General features: G+C 58.4%; 1 protein-coding gene and 1 long non-coding RNA gene across 3 annotated transcripts; both read left to right on the top strand.

Annotated features, from left to right (window-relative positions):
* Window positions 1–437: 437 nt before the first annotated feature.
* On the top strand, window positions 438–6664 carry LOC131381161 (uncharacterized). 2 transcript variants are annotated; one of them, XR_009209674.1, is made up of 3 exons: window positions 438–532; window positions 3694–3968; window positions 5884–6664. It is a non-coding gene; the product is annotated as an uncharacterized LOC131381161 (long non-coding RNA). The 2 variants fall into 2 exon arrangements; XR_009209673.1 differs by having other exon boundaries at window positions 5684–6664.
* Window positions 6665–6692: 28 nt separating this feature from the next.
* On the top strand, window positions 6693–16575 carry CUNH15orf39 (chromosome unknown C15orf39 homolog). Its single transcript, XM_032175019.2, has 3 exons — window positions 6693–6874; window positions 11092–13875; window positions 15811–16575. The coding sequence occupies exons 2-3, from the start codon at window positions 11142–11144 to the stop codon at window positions 16176–16178; spliced, it is 3102 nt and encodes a 1033-aa protein (XP_032030910.1). The 5' UTR covers window positions 6693–6874; window positions 11092–11141; the 3' UTR covers window positions 16179–16575.
* The last annotated feature ends 717 nt before the right edge of the window (window positions 16576–17292 follow it).

The following is a 17292-nucleotide window of genomic DNA, read 5'->3' as shown; positions in this document are numbered from 1 at the left end:
CTAAGCCCTGCACACTGGAAAATCCGACTCCTTGCACCCCTCCCACCTCTACTCAGGGCAAGAAGGCCACAGGGCCACACCCCCAGATGCAAAAGGGAGAAGGGTGCCCTTCTCTGCTCCCACTCAGCTTCCCCTCAACCTCCAGGAAACCTGAGGGCTCTGAGTATGGCTGTTTGTGTTGAGGACCCAAAACCCCTTTTCTGGGGCCAGGCTGTGAGTCTAAGGTGAGATGATAATATGGAGTTTCTGAAGCACTGCCCCCCTGCTCTGGGGAGCCGGAGGCCTCCTGACCGTGACCCCAGTCTCCTTCCCTGCTTGGCTGCTCACCTCCCGTCTCAGCAGCAGCGCCGCTGTGCCGGCCCTGAGCCAGAGCCAAGCCCTCCTTGGACGCGGTTGCCTGGTAACCAGCCCTAAGTGACGGAAACCCCAGTGGGCCGCTAATGAGGGGGCAGCAGCCAACCACCTGGCCAGACCCAGCCGCCCCAGCCAGCCTTAGAAAGGCTTCCATGATAGTCCACCTGGCCTGCCCACGGTAGGAGGGGAGGGTGCCCCAGCACTGGGGGAGGGGGCATGGTGGGGCAAGGAGGAGCTGGGTTGGCGGCCCCCCAAAACATTTGAACTGGGGATCTGGGGGGAAGGTGATTCCTGATGAACGCCAAGGCTTGACCAAAGCGAGGGGCGGGCACTGGGCTGGAGTCAGGGCTGTGGGTAGGGCCCGCCCAGGCCCAGGTCCAGGCCCCAACCTCCACCCTGGAAACAGCTGTGATGGCTCTGCCCAGGGCGCCGAGGCCGGGGGAGGGGATCCCCAGGGAGAGGCCCTGGATGGGGAGAAGAGGTGATGAGGGCAGCTGGCAGGAGTCCAGGCTCTGGGTAGGGGAGCAGCTCCTGCAGCACAGGGGGAAATGCATCAGCCCCTCCCCTCTTTGCAGGGGTCCCCCTCCTCTTCTCACACCCCTACCCCAGGCTTATGGCCTCCAAGGAGGGGGCTGCAGGCAGCATGAGGCAGGCAGGTGGAGCTCGGCCAGGTGTTTCTCCATCCTAGGTCTGAGAGGGGAGGAGGGGATGGAGAGGCAGTGTCAGAACCAGGAGGAGGCCTGGTGTATGGACTAGACAGGCCTTCAGGAGACCTGGGTTCTGGAGCTGCCTGCCTGAGACCCCAGGTAGGTAGCTGGCCCTCTCTGCGTCTCATTTGCCCCATGTTGAAATAGGGGCTAGAAACAGGCTACTGCTGGTGTCATGGGTCCTAAGTGGCTGAGAGGGGGAGTCCAGGGGCTTTAGGGGAGCTTTGGGCAGCAGAGGTTCCTTCAGGCTCTCATCTGTGGGCCTGGGTAGGTTTTTCTGCCTTTCTTCCCTTTCAGATATGCATAGCCCTCCTTCACCATTAAACCTTCACTCCATAACTACAGCCTGACTCAGCCCTGTGGTGGGCACTAGAGTCACAGCCCAAGGGCAGACCCAGGCCCCATCCTGGAGGAGGTCCCTCCCCAGTATAAGAGAGAAGCCAGGCTTATAGCCAGGCAATTTCAGCACTGGGAGCTGAGGCTAAAATGGAGGTGAGTTCAAAATGCTCTGGGACCTCCGAAGAGATGACCAAACCCAGCCTGGAGCTCAGGGAAGGCTTCCTGGAGGAGGGGTCCCAAGCTGATTTTTTTTGACAGGGGCTGTGTAGGGTCTTGGTTTGTTGCCCAGCCTGAAGTGCAGTGGCCTGATCACCGCTTAGTGCAGCCTGAACCTCCTGGGCTCAAGTCATCCTCCCACCTCAGCCTCCCGAGTAGGTGGGAACACAGGTGCGTGCCACCATGCCTGGAAAATTTTTTTATTTGTCCTGCTCTGTTGCCCAGGTCAGTCTTGAACTCCTGGGCTCAAGTGATCCTCCAGCCTCTGCCTTCCAAAGTGTGGGAGGATTTCAGGCATAAGCGACCGTGCCCAGCCTCTGAGCTGAGTCTGAAAGGCCAACAGGAATTGCAAGGAAAGCCAGACAAGCAGCCAAGGCAGACGGAGCGCATATTCCAAAGCGTGGAGGTGTGACCTGAAAGGAACCTTGGCTGGCTAGGGAGACAATCGGGACAATCAGGAGACATGCCAAAGCAAGAGTGGGGAACTGGAACCTGAGGGCACCGAGGAACCACAGGAGACTCCAAGCTAGGAGTAACCGGTTAGACACAGGCATTAGAAAGCTCTCTGTGGAGGCAGGCAGGGAATATTTCCTGCTGCCTCCAGCACCAAGCCTCCAATGGCTGGGCTTTGGCACAGCCAGAGTGAGACATCACAGCCCCACCCTCCCTGAGTCCAAGGCCCAGCAGTCCTGTTCCTGAGGCCTCTCTCCCACTGTGGCAGACCCACCTCCACACAAGCACCCATCTCACTGGAGGGCAATGGTCTGTTTGAAGTCTGGGAGACAGCACTGGGACCCATCTACTGCTGTACCCTCAATGCCAGCATAAAACCTGGAGATCTTCAATATGTGACAGAAGGAAGGATGGGAAGGAGAGAAGGAAAATCAGCCCACCCTAGCTGTTAGTTAATTAAAGAATGTTCCTCTCCTCTGCAGGAGTCCCTAAATCTTTTTTTTTTTTTTTTTTGAGATACAGTCTCACTCTGTTGCCCAGGCTAGAGTGCAGAGGCACGACCTCAGCTCGCTGCAACCTCTGCCTCCCGGGTTCAAGTGCCTCTGCCTCCTGAGTAGCTGGGATTACAGGCTTGTGCACCACGCCGGCTAATTTTTGTTTTTCAGTAGAGATGGGGTTTCCCCACGTTGGCCAGGCTGATCTCAAACTCCTGACCTTAAGTGATCTGTCTGCCTCCGCCTCCCTAAGTGCTGGGATTAAAGCCATGAGCCACTGCACCTGGCCAGGGTCCCTAAATTATTGTGCATGGTTTTTTTTTGTTGTTGTTGTTTTTCTAGCCAACAGGCCAGCAGATACAGTTTTCCAGAGGGGCCCAGTGAAAGCCTGCCCCACTTCTCAGTCTTAGGGCCTCCCCTCTGAGCAACTCTGATTTTCTCTGGAGGTAGTGGGGGGGGCTCCTTTGGAGTTTGAGAGGCTCCCACTCCCTGCTCACTGTGGCAAAGCAGCAGGCTGCCCCCACCCCCAGCCTCCCATGCAGAAGGATGCCCTGATTTCCCAGTATACTTTTGGAAAGTGGCTCACCTCACCCCAATAAGACCCCATGGCCCTGTCCTCCTGCCCAGGTCCTATCCAACCCAGATCCCTATGATGCTCTGAGTCCATGCTGATGGCCACCGACACAGCCCAGCTTCAGGCTCTGCTTGCTTTAGTGGCAGCGGGTTCCTGAACAACAATTGTGTCTGAGCCCTCCCTCAGAAGGCACTGGAGTCACACAGTCCTCCAGGGACAATCCTAGCTCTCCATTTCTTGGCTATGTGGACAAGTGGCCTCCCCCTCCTCCTCCAGAGCTACTGTTACTGGTTGAGGGTAGTTGCCCAGGTTCCTTGTGTTTTGAACAAAGAATTGGACAAAAGGCACAAGCAAGGCAGCAAAACCTCCAGCAAGAGGCTCAGGAGCACTGGTTACAGAATTTTCTGGGGTTTATATACCCTCTAGAGTTTTCCCATTGTTTCACCCTGCAACCTTCTGATTGGCCCGCAACCAGTCTGATTGGTTGAAGAGTAGGCCCACGACCAGTCTGATGGGTTGCTGGAGGGGACCAATCAGAGGCACTTTCACTTTCCAGCTGCCACTCAGCAACTGCCATACAGCAAAAGGAGGGATTCCAACTACCATGCAGCAACTGCCACCTAGAAAAAGGAGGGGTTGAAGAGTAGTCTCTGATATCCAGCACCAGTTGGCCTTAGGTTCCCTGCCTCCAGACCCTATTCTCCTGCAACATTACCACTGGTTGAAAGCTTACTACAAATCAAGCTGTGAAGTCACTGGAGCCCTGTAGCAAGTCATGTCCCTGTAACGATGAGTGAGCTGAGAGCTAAGGGGCTTGCCTAAGCCACACAGGTCAGTAGATCAAACCTCAGCGTTCTTGTTTTTCAAACTCCTGCTTCATATGGTTGTAAGAATTAAATGAGATCTCAATTATCTCATAGATAGACGTAGGAGATCCATGTCCAACCACTGACACTGAGATATTCCTCTTCTGGGAGGGGAGAGGGAGCAACGAGGAAGTAGAGGGCAGACAGGGCAGCAAAAGCAGTCTGAGGGGCCTCTCTGGAGGAGGCAGTGTCTATAACTGGGTCTGCAAGGATGGAAGGGGGCATTGCTGTGTGTCTTAGGGAAAGGTGCCACACTTCTCTGTTTCTCTGCCTGTAGAGTAGCTGCCAGCTCCACCTCACCCTCCTCTGGGGTAAGGGAGCTCCTCCAAGGAAGGAGATTTGTAAATAGCAGGTGTGGCCTCATTAGAGGGAGAACCATTGTTACTAATAACCACAACATAATGAGCCAAGGCTCAGGAGCTGACCTTTTACCTTGCATTCCCAGGGAGCCAGGAGAAGTAACCAGTGTCTGGGGTGGGATGGAAGAGGAGTGTGTGTGTCGCATGTGGAACCTGGGCAGACCTGGTGGTGGTGGGGGTAGGGTGGGGTGAGAAGAAACCTCCTTTTCTACACTACTTTCTTTTTGTGTTAACTCCACCCAGGAAGGCCATATAAGGACAGACTGTTCTCTTCTCTGATTTTATTCACACTATTCCTTCTGATTAGAATATCACATCTCTGCAAGACCACAGTCCTGTTAAAAACATGTGGAGCTCCCAAGGCAGTTATCTTGTATCGGTTGCCTTCATTCTCTATAGGCTCCACACACGACCATTGGTACAGGGAGGAAAATGGCAAGGTCAGAGCCTTCAGGAGCTCATAGTCTGGGGACACTCTATGAGCTTCCTAGAGTTTACAAGCAATTTCCCACACTGATGCTGGCCGACACCACAGTTGCTAAGGCAGGTCTCTCACTGCTCCCTTTTGGCAATGAGGAAATTTGAGGCTCAGAAAGTTACAAAGTAGCTCCCAAGTCCCCCAGTGTTGCGTCCTTTCTTTGGCAGTCCAGGGTGTTTAAGTGATGCCGAAAAGGAATAGACATACTGTTGAGTGGGGCTGCTGTCTGTGTGAGGTGTCCCTGAATTAACACAAGGCTCAGCAGTGCTGCAAATCTTAACTAGCCCCTATTGTCTCAGATGGCTGCTCATCGTGGCCTGGTTGGGTCCCATTCCAACTCAGGGAAATTGAAGAGACCACTGGGCACATCTGAGCACACAACCTGAGCGTCCTAGACCCCAAGGGCTAAGAACACAGCCCTCCTTCCACCCCGCTAGCAGGGCAAGGACAGGGTCGCCGGCGCGGTGCTGGAGGAGGAGGGGCGAGCAGAGTTGGTAAGGGGCAAGAGCAGTGAATAGCCTGTGACCTGCGGGGCTGCAGGCTGGGGTTAAGGGAATGATGTTTTGTGTGACCCCTAGCTGTCCGCACACAGATGTGTTTTCCTGTCGCTAAAGTGTGGCTGCAGGAAGAGCCCCAGGCTGGGAACCAGGAGATCTGGGATTTTGTCCCAGCCTGCTGTGTGACCTGGGGAAAGCCCCAACCCTCTCTGAGTGTCTCCTCCCTATATGGTTCCAGACTATATTTCTAAGGTCCTTCCAGCTCTAAATGAAGTGACACTCTCCCCCCACCCCTCGCCCCCATTCCCCAGGTTACCTCACTTCCTCTTCCTCTTCCTACCTGCAGCACCCAGCCCCTCCTCCTCAGCTCCAGCTGCTCCAGCTGCTTGGTGATTCTTGGAACCTGCAGCCTCAGGCCTGCTCTGCTCTGACTCAGGCAGAACTTACCTTTGGGATCTGAGGGGATAGTTTTGCTTCATGAACTGACTCTGACCTTTGGCATGTCCACCTGCCTTCCCCTCCCCCACTGCACATACCTGTTCCCAGTCCTCGGGCAGCCCAGGAGCTTCGAGGGACCAGATTCCTTCAGATAAAGTAGCAGCACTGAGGGGCTCTCATCCACAGTCAGATGGCCCAGGGAGAGGCACCCCTTCCCCCCTCTCCAGCCTCTCTTTGCAACACATCATTCCTGGCTGGGCGTGCTTCACTCCACCCGCCTCACAGGCTGCGCGCCGGTCTGCCTCATGGAGGGAGCCTCACCCAGGCTACTTTGCAAATCCCCCAGCACCCTCATTCCCGGCCCTTCCAGGGATGGGGAGATCGCCGCTTCCTCAGACAGTTGCCCTGCCCTAGCAGGAGTCTGGAAATTGCCCTCACTGAATATACCGAAATGAGGGGACAGATCAAGGAGCCCTTCTCCAGCCCCCTAATACACTAGTGCTGGACAGGGGAATGCCGGCACCTACTGTGTGCCAGATATTTGCAAACACCCTTTTCCGAGCTTACACCGCCACCGCTATAAGGAAGACAGAATTCCACTTTTGCAAATAAGGAAACTGAAGCTCAGCGAGGTCAAGTGGCAGGCGCAAGGTCACATCGCAGCAAGTGGCAGTGAATGAATGATCTAAGGGAGCGACTGAGGGCGCATGACGGGCCCGCCGGGCACTAGTTCGTGGAGCGTGGCTGGTACGGGCGGTGCACAGCGCCCGCGGCCCGTTCCTGGCGAGCTGGCCCCACGCGGGCCCTCTGCACCCGCTGCCCACAGGAGCGCAGGCTCCCAGAGGCGGGGCCGGGCTCTGCCCCAACCCTGCGAGCCGCCCCGCCCCCGCCCCGCCCCCAGCCCGCCCCGCCCGGGACCGCAGACGGCGCCCGGCGGCGGCGCGAACGGCAGCGAGGAGGGTTGCTCCGGGCTTGGTGTTCAGTGCGACTTCCCGCGCAGGGCCCGGTTGGACTAGGGCCCGCGGCCTGAGAGACGCTGGAGGATGTGGACGCGGAGGCGGCCTGGAGTAGCGGCGGCGGGAGTCCTGGCGCTCTGCAGGTAGGAGCTCGCCCGCTCCGCGGGCGCGGAAACTTGGGCCGAGTTTGCGGGCGGCGCGTGGGGAAGGGGCGGGTGGCGCTGCCCCAGGGCGCCCCTACCGGCCGGCCCGGGGACGGAGCGCGCCGCGCCTGGGCCGAGGGGCTGCGGCTTCTGGCTGCCGCCGGCCCCCAGCGAACGGGCTGCGAGGCAGGGGTGGCGCTGCTGCTCCGACTTTCCCCGGACTTCGAGGCTCCCGGGGCCTGGTAGCGCTCTGGGTCTCCGGCGGAGAACAGGCGCCTAATCTGGCGAGAAGGAACTCAGGCCGAGCCTTCGGGCCTCCCGCAGGGCCCTGCTCAGGTGGATTGCTGGGGGAGGGCGTTGAGGGGGAGGTATGGGGACAAGGGGGCACTGGAGGGCTCGGCCTGGGGGCGCCGGGCGCTGAGGCGCCGCGGGGCCCTGGACGCGCCCTGCTGGGATGGGACGGCCCTGCGGTTTTCTCGCCACCTCTTGACTCACCCCTCTGGCCTCAGCTCAGGCTGGCGGGATCGCCCTGAGGCGGAGGCTGCCCGGACCCTGCGGCCGGGCCGCCCCTGTTCCGGGACCTCCCGCCGGTCTGCGGGCGTCGGTGTGGGGCTGGGTGCGCGGGCCTGCCTGCGTGCACACGTGTGCCCGGGGCCCGAGCGAGGGGAGAGCGCAGTTCTGGAATGGCGTGTGTGCAGATGTGGGCCATGCACGTACGTGCAGGCACGGGTTTGTGTGCGTGGCGGCGGCCTGTGTGTCAGCCTGCTGGATGCACGTGCGTCTCGGCGCCGCCGGGAGGGGCTTAGGGACACCCGGAAGCCCGCCAGGTCGAGTGCAGCGGCAGCCTCAAAGCGAAGTCGGCTGTGGGCCCTAGGCACCAGAGTTATGCTCAGGGCGGGTAGGGGAAAGGGGATAGAGTCCGATCCCGTTCGCTTTCCCCTCCACTGGAGACTTTGGGCTGCCCCAGGTTGGGTTGTAGCGTCTGGAGGGCCCAGAGCCTCAGGTAGGGAAGGTGGGAGATGGGAGAACACTCGGCGAGGCCCGATCCAGCCCTCCAGGAGAATCCAGATGCTGGCCACAATTGGGCAGGAATCGCGCTCTTCCTCCTGGTCTTTGCCATCGGCCATACCAAGGCTCCTAGAAGGTGAAAGTGGGAACAGAGAGCTGTTTCCTTTCCCACTGCGTAAGGCAGGGGTGGTGCTGCGGTGGTGGGCTCTTCTCCGGGACCCTGGCCTGGGTGCTGGTTGAGTGAAGTTGGAGCTTGGCAGAGGATCAACAGAGCTGCCTCTCAAGGATGACCTGAGCCTGCTCCCTGGGCACCTGCCCTGTCCGAGAGCTTGCTTGCCTCAGTATGGGTCAGGGAAGGAGGCACCTACATTTTGGCAACTGTCTTGAGTGGAGGAGGAGTCTCCCTTGAGGGAGTGTATCCTGGGCTTTCCACCTCCTACTGGCAGGAGATCAGGTCATTCCCACACCCCTAAGAGTTCTCTGTTGGCTCCCTGAAGCCACCACCCCTCCCACAAAGACTCCTGAGGGTCCCAGATGGTCTCCTGTCTATTGGCTGGGTCCCAGATAGGGGCCTCAAGAAGTCTCCAGAGCGAAGGGTATTCCATGGGCTGAGACCCAGGAGAGAGGGACTCCTGGGGTGGGGGTGGGGACCCAGCAGACCCCAAGGAGCATGTGGGGGAGGTGAGACCAAAGTCAGTACTTAACCCAGAGTGTCCCAAGGGAGGGGGTGGGGAGGATCCACACTTCAAAACCCTACAGTTCCTTCTCACAGCATTGCTGTGGAGTGAGATGGGGGCTTTCACCCCTCGATAGCAGGTTTCTACCGTAGGACACTGCTGTTGGGACTGTCACCTGTGTCCTAATGGCCCCTCCATGTCTTCTCTAGGCTGGCCTGAGGTGTGGGGTTCTGTCCAGGAGATGAACCAGCTTGCTTGCTGAGTCTGCCTTGGTGGAAGTGGGCATTGGCCCCCACACTAGCCTTGCCTTTCCTAGCCCCAAAATGTGCCGGTCTAACTCAGCCTGTGGCTGTCATTGGCTCCAACCAGAAGAGGCAAGGAGAGGGCTGGTCCTTGCTTGCCAGTCACTGAAACCTGTGACACTTTGCCCTAATCATAGCAAGATTGAGCTAGGTGGTCCTTTCTAAGCTACTGAGAGTTTCCAGGAGCAGGGTGCTGGCTGGGGGAGGTAGAGGTAGGTCAGTGTGGCCCCAGCAGACGGGCTTCAGATGAGCCCCTCACGGGTTACTGGGTGCCTGCTGCCCTGAGGGGCCTCAGTCCCCATCCTTCCTTGGTCTTGTCTTAGAGCTTTGTCTTTTTTTCAGCACATAGTTTTTCCATCAATACAATGGGAGTAGTGGCTAAGTAGCACTCTGTGGCCCCTGGGGCCTCCCTCCTTGGACTTTTTTCTTTTCTTTTCTTTTTTTTTTTTTTTTTGAGGTGGAGTCTCGCTCTGTTGCCCAGGCTGGAAGTGCAGTAGCACAATCTTGGCTCACTGCAACCTCTGCCTCCTGAGTTCAAGCAATTCTCCTGCCTCAGCCTTCTGCGTAGCTGGGATTACAGGCATGCACAACCATGCCTGGCTAATTTTTTTGTATTTTTAGTAGAGACAGCGTTTCACCATGTTGGTCAGGTTGGTCTTGAACTCCTGACCTCAAATGATCCGCCCACCTCGGCCTCCCAAAGTGCTGGGATTACAGGTGTGAGCCACAGCACCTAGCCACCTCCCTGGACTTTCACACACGCCCCTGACGCTGTCTTGCCCCCACCCCGCCATGTGCCTAGGAATCGCCATCTGCAGCTTGGGGGCTGGGGGTGGATCTGGGCTCCTCATGCTCTGGGACCTTCCTACTGGTGCTGCAGCACCATCTGCTGGGCTGCCCTGACTCCTGCGGAGGGGGAGGAGTGGGGTGAGAGGGGTGTGGCTTGTGCAGACTGATGTCCCCAGTTACCTCTCCTAGGGGACTGCTCTCCAGAGCCAAGTCCAGTATCTCAGCATTGGCTTTGGGTCTAGGGACCTGGGCTGGAGGCCCGATTCTGCCATTTTTGACAAGATCAGCAGGTCAGAGGAGTGTCACAAGAAATCTGTGAATTTGTAGACAATACTCAGATTCCATGTTTTGGCTGCAGTGGGCATCACTGTGGCATCTTGGAATAGGACCCTGTGGTGGGAGGCAGGAGGCCTGCTTCTCGTTGTGTCTATTTCATTGGTGACTTTGGGATGAATGGATCTCCTCATCTGTATATGAGGGGGTGGCGGCAGGGTATGTCAAGTGACCCTCAGACCCAGTGCCCCTACAAATTCTGAAATCCCAAGAAGGAGGGGGTCTTGGGAGTTGTATGGAGGAAAATCGAACAGAAGGGGCTCCTGGAGTAGGGGTGGGTGGGGGTTCTGTGTAGAGTAATTCATTAAACAAAGGGTTCTGCAGCTTAAAATATACGAGTTGGGGTCAGGTGCAGTAGGTGGTTCATGCCTGTGATCTCAGCACTTTGGGAGGCCAAGATGGGAGGATCACTTGAGTCCAGGAGTTCAAGACCAGCCTGGGCAACATAGTAAGACCCTGTTTCTACAAAAAATACTAAAATTAGCTGGGTGTGGTAGCAGGCGACTGTGGTCCCAGCTCCTTGGGAGCTGGGAGAATCACTTGAGCCCAGGAGGTTGAGACTGTGGTGAGCCAAGTTCATGTCATTGTACTCCAGCCCGGGCAACAGAGTGAGATCCTGCCTCAAAAAAATACATATGGCCGGGCGCGGTGGCTCACGCTTGTAATCCCAGCACTTTGGGAGGCCGAGGCGGGCGGATCACGAGGTCAGGAGATCGAGACCACAGTGAACCCCCGTCTCTACCAAAAATACAAAAAATTAGCCGGGCGTGGTGGCGGGCGCCTGTAGTCCCAGCTACTCGGAGAGGCTGAGGCAGAAGAATGGCGTGAACCCGGGAGGCGGAGCTTGCAGTGAGCCGAGATCGTGCCACTGCACTCCAGCCTTGGGTGACAGAGCAAGACTCTGTCTCAAAAAAAAAAAAAAAAAAAGAAATACACACACGAATTGGAAACCTCTGTCATGTGGCTCATGAATTCACAGTCTTAACTGAGTATCAATTAAGTGCCAGGTTCTTAGGTGTAGCAGTGAGCTGATGAGAGCAGCAGCCCTCTGTTGCTTTGCCTGTAGCCTGTTTTCGTGACAGCCCCTGCCTTTCTCCCTCTATCCCAGGTCAGAAGTTGAGTAGCAGGGGCCTAGGAAGGCTCGAAGCCTTCACAGCGATGGCAGAGAAGCGACCCCTGAGAACCCTGGGGCCTGTGATGTATGGCAAGCTGCCCCGCTTAGAGACAGACTCGGGGCCCGAGCACAGCCTGCCCCACTCTGTTGGTAACCAGGATCCCTGCACCTACAAGGGGTCCTACTTCTCCTGCCCCATGGCGGGTACTCCCAAGGCCGAGTCTGAGCAGTTGGCGTCCTGGACCCCATACCCACCCTTGTACTCTACCGGTATGGCAGGACCCCCACTTCAGGCGGACAGCCTGCTGACCAACTGCCTGTTCTACCGCTCGCCAGCAGAAGGCCCTGAGAAGATGCAGGACTCCAGCCCTGTTGAGCTCCTGCCCTTCAGTCCCCAGGCTCACTCCTACCCAGGCCCACCACTGGCAGCGCCCAAACCTGTCTACCGCAACCCTCTGTGCTATGGGCTCTCAACTTGCCTAGGGGAAGGAGCAGTGAAGAGGCCACTGGATGTTGACTGGACTCTGGCGACTGGGCCCCTGTTGCCCTCAGCTGACCCACCCTGCTCTCTGGCCCCAGCTCCTAGCAAGGGCCAGACCCTGGATGGCACCTTCTTGCGGGCGATGCCAGCTGAGGGGTCCAGTAAAGATTCCTCGGGGAGCTTCTCCCCATGCCAGCCCTTCCTGGAGAAATATCAGACCATCCACAGCACAGGCTTCCTGGCCTCCAGGTACACAGGTCCTTACCCTAGGAACTCCAAGCAAGCAATGTCTGAGGGGCCCTCAAGTCCTTGGACCCAGCTGGCCCAGCCCCTGGGGCCACCCTGTCAGGACACCGGGCCCACCCACTACCCACCACCTCACCACCCACCATCCCATCCTCCACAGGCCCTGCCTTGCCCTCCAGCCTGTCGCCACCCAGAGAAGCAGGGCAGCTACAGCCCAGCACTCCCACTGCAGCCTCTGGGGGGCCACAAGGGGACTGGGTACCAGGCTGGTGGGATGGGCAGCCCCTACCTGAGGCAGCAGGCAGCCCAGGCACCTTACATTCCCCCACTGGGGCTGGACGCTTACCCCTACTCCTCTGCCCCTCTCCCAGCACCCTCTCCAGGCCTCAAGCTGGAGCCACCTCTCGCTTCACGGTGCCCATTGGACTTTGCCCCCCAGACACTGAGTTTTCCTTATGCCCGGGATGACCTCTCTCTCTATGGAGCATCCCCTGGGCTTGGAGGGACACCACCTTCCCAGAACAATTTGCGGGCTGTACCACAGCCTGGTGCCTTCCAGAGGGCATGCCAGCCTTTGCCAGCAAGCCAGCCCTGCTCAGAGCCTGTGAGGCCTGCACAGGAAGCCGAAGAGAAGACCTGGCTGCCCAGCTGCAGGAAAGAGAAGCTCCAGCCCCGGCTCAGTGAGCACTCTGGGCCGCCCATCGTCATCCGAGACAGTCCAGTTCCCTGTACCCCCCCAGCACTGCCCCCCTGTGCCCGGGAGTGCCAGTCTCTTCCACAGAAGGAGGGCGCAAGGCCACCCAGCTCTCCACCAATGCCTGTCATTGACAATGTCTTCAGCCTGGCCCCCTACCGTGACTATCTGGATGTGCCAGCACCCGAGGCCACAACTGAGCCTGACTCAGCCCCAGCCACCAGTGAAGGTCAGGACAAAGGCTGCAGGGGGACCCTGCCCACCCAGGAGGGCCCCTCAGGGAGTAAGCCCCTAAGAGGCTCACTTAAGGAGGAGGTAGCCCTGGATTTGAGTGTGAGGAAGCCCACGGCAGAGGCCTCCCCTGTCAAGGCGTCCCGTTCTGTGGAGCATGCCAAGCCTACTGCAACCATGGATGTGCCAGATGTGGGCAACATGGTGTCAGATCTGCCAGGCCTGAAAAAGATAGACACAGAAGCACCAGGCTTGCCTGGGGTGCCAGTGACCACAGATGCCATGCCAAGGACCAACTTCCACAGCTCTGTGGCCTTCATGTTCCGAAAGTTCAAGATCCTCCGTCCGGCACCTTTGCCTGCAGCCGTGGTCCCGTCCACGCCCACCTCAGCTCCTGCTCCCACACAGCCTGCACCCACCCCCACATCTGGCCCCATTGGACTGCGGATTCTCGCTCAACAGCCCTTGTCCGTAACCTGCTTCAGCCTGGCACTGCCCAGCCCTCCAGCCGTAGCTGTGGCCTCCCCTGCCCCTGGAGCTCAGGCTCCAGCTTCGGCCCGGGATCCGGCTCCAACTTCAGCTCCAGCTCCAGTTGCAGGCCCTGCTCCGGCATCTACTTCAGCCCCAGGGGACTCCCCGGAGCAGCATTTTACAGGACTACACGCGTCCCTGTGTGATGCTATTTCTGGCTCCGTGGCCCACTCTCCTCCAGAGAAGCTTCGCGAGTGGCTAGAGACGGCTGGGCCCTGGGGCCAGGCTGCGTGGCAGGACTGCCAGGGTGTGCAGGGGATGCTGGCCAAGCTGCTGTCCCAGCTGCAGCGCTTCGATCGCACCCACCGGTGCCCCTTCCCCCATGTGGTGCGAGCTGGCGCCATCTTCGTACCCATCCACCTGGTGAAGGAGCGGCTCTTCCCTCGGCTGCCACCCGCTTCTGTGGACCATGTGCTGCAGGAGCATCGTGTGGAGCTGCGGCCCACGACACTGTCGGAGGAGCGGGCACTGCGGGAGCTCGCCCTGCCCGGCTGCACGTCACGCATGCTGAAGTTACTGGCACTGCGCCAGCTGCCCGACATTTACCCCGACCTTCTCGGCCTGCAGTGGCGCGACTGTGTACGCCGCCAGCTGGGTGAGCATGGGGCAGCCCCAGTGGCCACCGGAGCTGTGTGAGCAAGAGACAGGTGTGTGTGCTGTGTGAGTGCGTCACAGCTGGGGCTGAGTGATTCCAAGGACTCCTGCCCGGGTAGGGGGCTTTAGGGTGGGCTCTAGGTACCCCCACCCCTTGACCCTCCAAACATCAGTGAGCACCTTCATAGCCTCCTTTGTAGGCTTCTGAACATGCCAGCTGCTCTGTCCCCATGGAAACTCCTCGGCCTCCCCTGGTGCCGCACCTTCTTGGATTCCCTCCTCCTCTGCCTGTGCCTTCTCCATCTTTGGTGCAGTGTTTCCGGCGCTCTGGTTAGGCCCTGTTTTCTAGCTGAGATCATTTCCCTGATCTCCAGCCTAGCCTCCCCTTTGTGAGCTCTAGCCCTAAATAACCCACTGCATGCTGGGCCTCAGCCCCTGGGTCTCTCTCCCACACTGAACTCATCCCAAATCACACTCCCGAGCCTTCCCCTCAGCTCACTTCCCACCCCCAGTTCTTTTCCATGTCAGTGAAGGGCACCCCCTTTCCCAGAGCTCCTCATGCTCAAGACCTGGTGAGGGCCACAGTTGCTTTTTTGAACGTGTAGTTTTGCAGTCCTCCCCAGCCCTTACATACACAGAAGTGTGCCCATACGTCGCATTGTTTTGTGGTTTGCTTTTCCTCTACTAAATGATGTCTCGTGCCTGCTGTTCTCCAGCTTGTTTTCTTTTCATGTCCTGGAGGACCACACAACTGCCGAAGTGTTGTGTGCCGTGTATGACCACACTTCTTCGGCTAGGGATCTGGTGATGGGACCAAGTGGATTCTGTCATTGCCCCTCCTGCGTCAGTACACCTGGCATCATGGCAGCCTGAGGCCCCCTCTAGTTTTTCTCTCCCTGCTGCCTCCAACTCCACCCTCTCCCATTTCCACCGCCCAGCCTCTTCCCTGTAGAAACTGTTCCTAGTTCCATCCCCATAGTGGCAGCCTTGCCCCGGGGCCCTTACCTGGTTGGGATGGGGAGGGGCCTGTGGCAGTGAGGTGCAGATGAGCTTAGTGGCTGGCTGACCAGAATCCCTGATCCCTGAATACTTAAAAATTGGAGCAGATGCCTTAATGAGATGCAAAGGAAATCCAGACTCAGGCGATCTGTTACTGAGTGAGGGTCCCACATCACTCAGGGCTGGGCTGCCCAGCTCAGTCCTCTCCCCATACAGTTGGGCTGTCTGGGGCCCAGAGAGGGTCAGGTCCGTTTCTCCTGGGCTGCCTGATCGGCAGTGGAGTCTGGGCACTCCACACAGTCCGAGGCTGCTCTGACTGGAGCTTGCAACAATTGGGGGGGCCTGGGAAGGAAGTGATTGAGACCAGGCTTCTGGCCTCTGGCTGAATTTTGTTGCCCCTGTCCTCACTCCCTCCCACCTTGGGGGCCGTTTTTCTCTGTGTGCCCCTAGACAGTTATCCCTGCCTTCCTTTCTTGTGGGTGGGTTCCTGTGCTCCCCCAGCATGGCTCTTAGGGCAATCCCTACCTGGGCTCAGCCTCGGGCTTGGGCTTGGTCTCTGGGGCTGGTATGGCAGAAACATGATGGCTGTCTTATATATGGCAGGGTCCTCTGTTCCCATGCCTCAGTTTTCCATCTGGACAGTGGGTATTGGACCAGGCCAATGGTTCCTGACCTGCTGAGCCCCTTTGCTCTCATCGTTGTACCCAAACAGCCTCTCCTGAGCGGTGCCGTCATCCCAGATAGAGTTCTGGTGTCACCTGGGGAGAAGCACATCTTTTTCGCTTGGATGGTCTGGCCAGTGGGCATGTGTGGGGAAGAGTTGTGATGCCAGCCTGACTTGTGGCAGAGCAGAACCACTGTTTGGATGGCTTTGGAAGCCAGGAGGTGGGACCTGAGGGTATGGGATTTACAGGCTGACTATGTGTTCGTTTTCCAGGTGACTTTGACACTGAGGCTGGAGCTGTGTCCTCCTCAGAGCCCACTGTGGCCAGAGATGAGCCAGAGAGCCTAGCCCTGGCTCGGAAGTCACCGGCCCCCAAGATCAGGAAGCCAGGCAGGAAGCCACCAACCCCTGGCGTGGAGAAAGCAGAGGCAGCCGCTGGGGAAGAGTCCTGTGGTGCCTCCCCTACCCCTGCTGCCAGTGCCAGCCCACCTGGCCCCACACTGAAGGCCCGCTTCCGCAGTCTGCTGGAGACCGCCTGGCTCAATGGCCTGGCTCTGCCCACCTGGGGCCACAAGTCCTCAAGACCAGACCGGCCCTCACCCTGCCCACAGCTGCTGGACAGCCAGAGCCATCACCTGTAGCACTGGTTGCTGGTGCTGTGTGTATAGCAGTCACTCTCCACCCTTCCCTTCTGCCTGCCCCGGGGCCACGAGTGGATGCTGGGGCCGTGGCTGCTCCCCTGGAGGGGTTCCATCTCTGACCCTGGGGCCCACTCAGGGTGGGCTGAAGAGCCCCTGAGCTTTTAACGTGAGGGTCTTTATTGGATAGGACTACTCCCTATTTCTTGCCTAGAGAACACACATGGGCTTTGGAGCCCGACAGACCTGGGCTTGAATCCCGACTTGTGTTCTTGCTGCAGGACCTGGGCAAGAAACTTCACCTCTGCTGAGCCCTCATTCCCCATGTGTAAAATGGGACAACGCAACCTACCTCACAGGGTTGTTGTGGGGATGCTGCCTGATACATACCCTGTCACCATTTGGTCTCTGCTTCCTCTCTGGGACAGGGCCTAGAATTGGAGGCAGAGAACCTTCCTATAGAAAGTCTTTGTGTGTCCTAGGACTTGGCTATCGTAGAGTGGTACCTTAGGCAGTGGATGTGACTCACACTTTCAAGAGTCACCCCCCAGCACTTGGGGTTGGGTTGGCCCCACTCCAGCCTGGAGCTCCCTGAGGGAGCCTGCACTCCCTGCTCCCAATCCCCGCTGTTGGTGCAGGGATGCAGCCTGGAGCTGGCGTCCTTGTTCTGGGCCTGCTGCTACCACCCCAGGAGGCCCCAGGCCTGTCCTTAATTGACATCAGTGCTTCCCTGAACTGCCTCCCCCACCCCTGGCATTATCCCAGGAAACTTATGTTTTCTAGAAGCTAAGCAGCTGCTGGGACTCAGGGACTGGTGCAGGTAGGCTGAGTGGCAGCTCAGTCCTAGAAGGTCTCTGAAGATCTGGACTGAGGACCCTGCTGCTCCCCAAGCCAGAGCCCATCAGCCAGGCCTGCTGTGAGCCACGTGCCTACGGAGTGCTGAGCTGAACCAAAGGCTGGCAAGTTCTGGGCCTTATTTAAGGGATTGTGATGAGCCAATGGGCCCTGGAGGCAGCCCATTAAAGCGTCTGGCTTGTTTTTGGAAGTGGGGCCTGTCCGTGTGTTTGGGGATGGTGGGTTTCGTGTTCCATCACTGTGTGCCTAGGCCTTTGCTCAC

Source organism: Hylobates moloch, unplaced genomic scaffold (assembly GCF_009828535.3).
Source record: "Hylobates moloch isolate HMO894 unplaced genomic scaffold, HMol_V3 SCAFFOLD_14, whole genome shotgun sequence".
Taxonomy (NCBI): domain Eukaryota; kingdom Metazoa; phylum Chordata; class Mammalia; order Primates; family Hylobatidae; genus Hylobates; species Hylobates moloch.
The sequence above is the reverse complement of the archived record's forward strand: the minus strand, read 5'-3'. Positions and strand labels throughout refer to the sequence as shown.

Coding starts and splice junctions, on each gene's coding strand:
- CUNH15orf39 (XM_032175019.2), top strand. CDS start 11,142: ATGGCAGAGAAGCGACCCCTGAGAACCCTGGGGCCTGTGATGTATGGC. Junction 13,876..15,810: donor CTGTGTACGCCGCCAGCTGG/GTGAGCATGGGG, acceptor TTCGTTTTCCAG/GTGACTTTGACACTGAGGCT.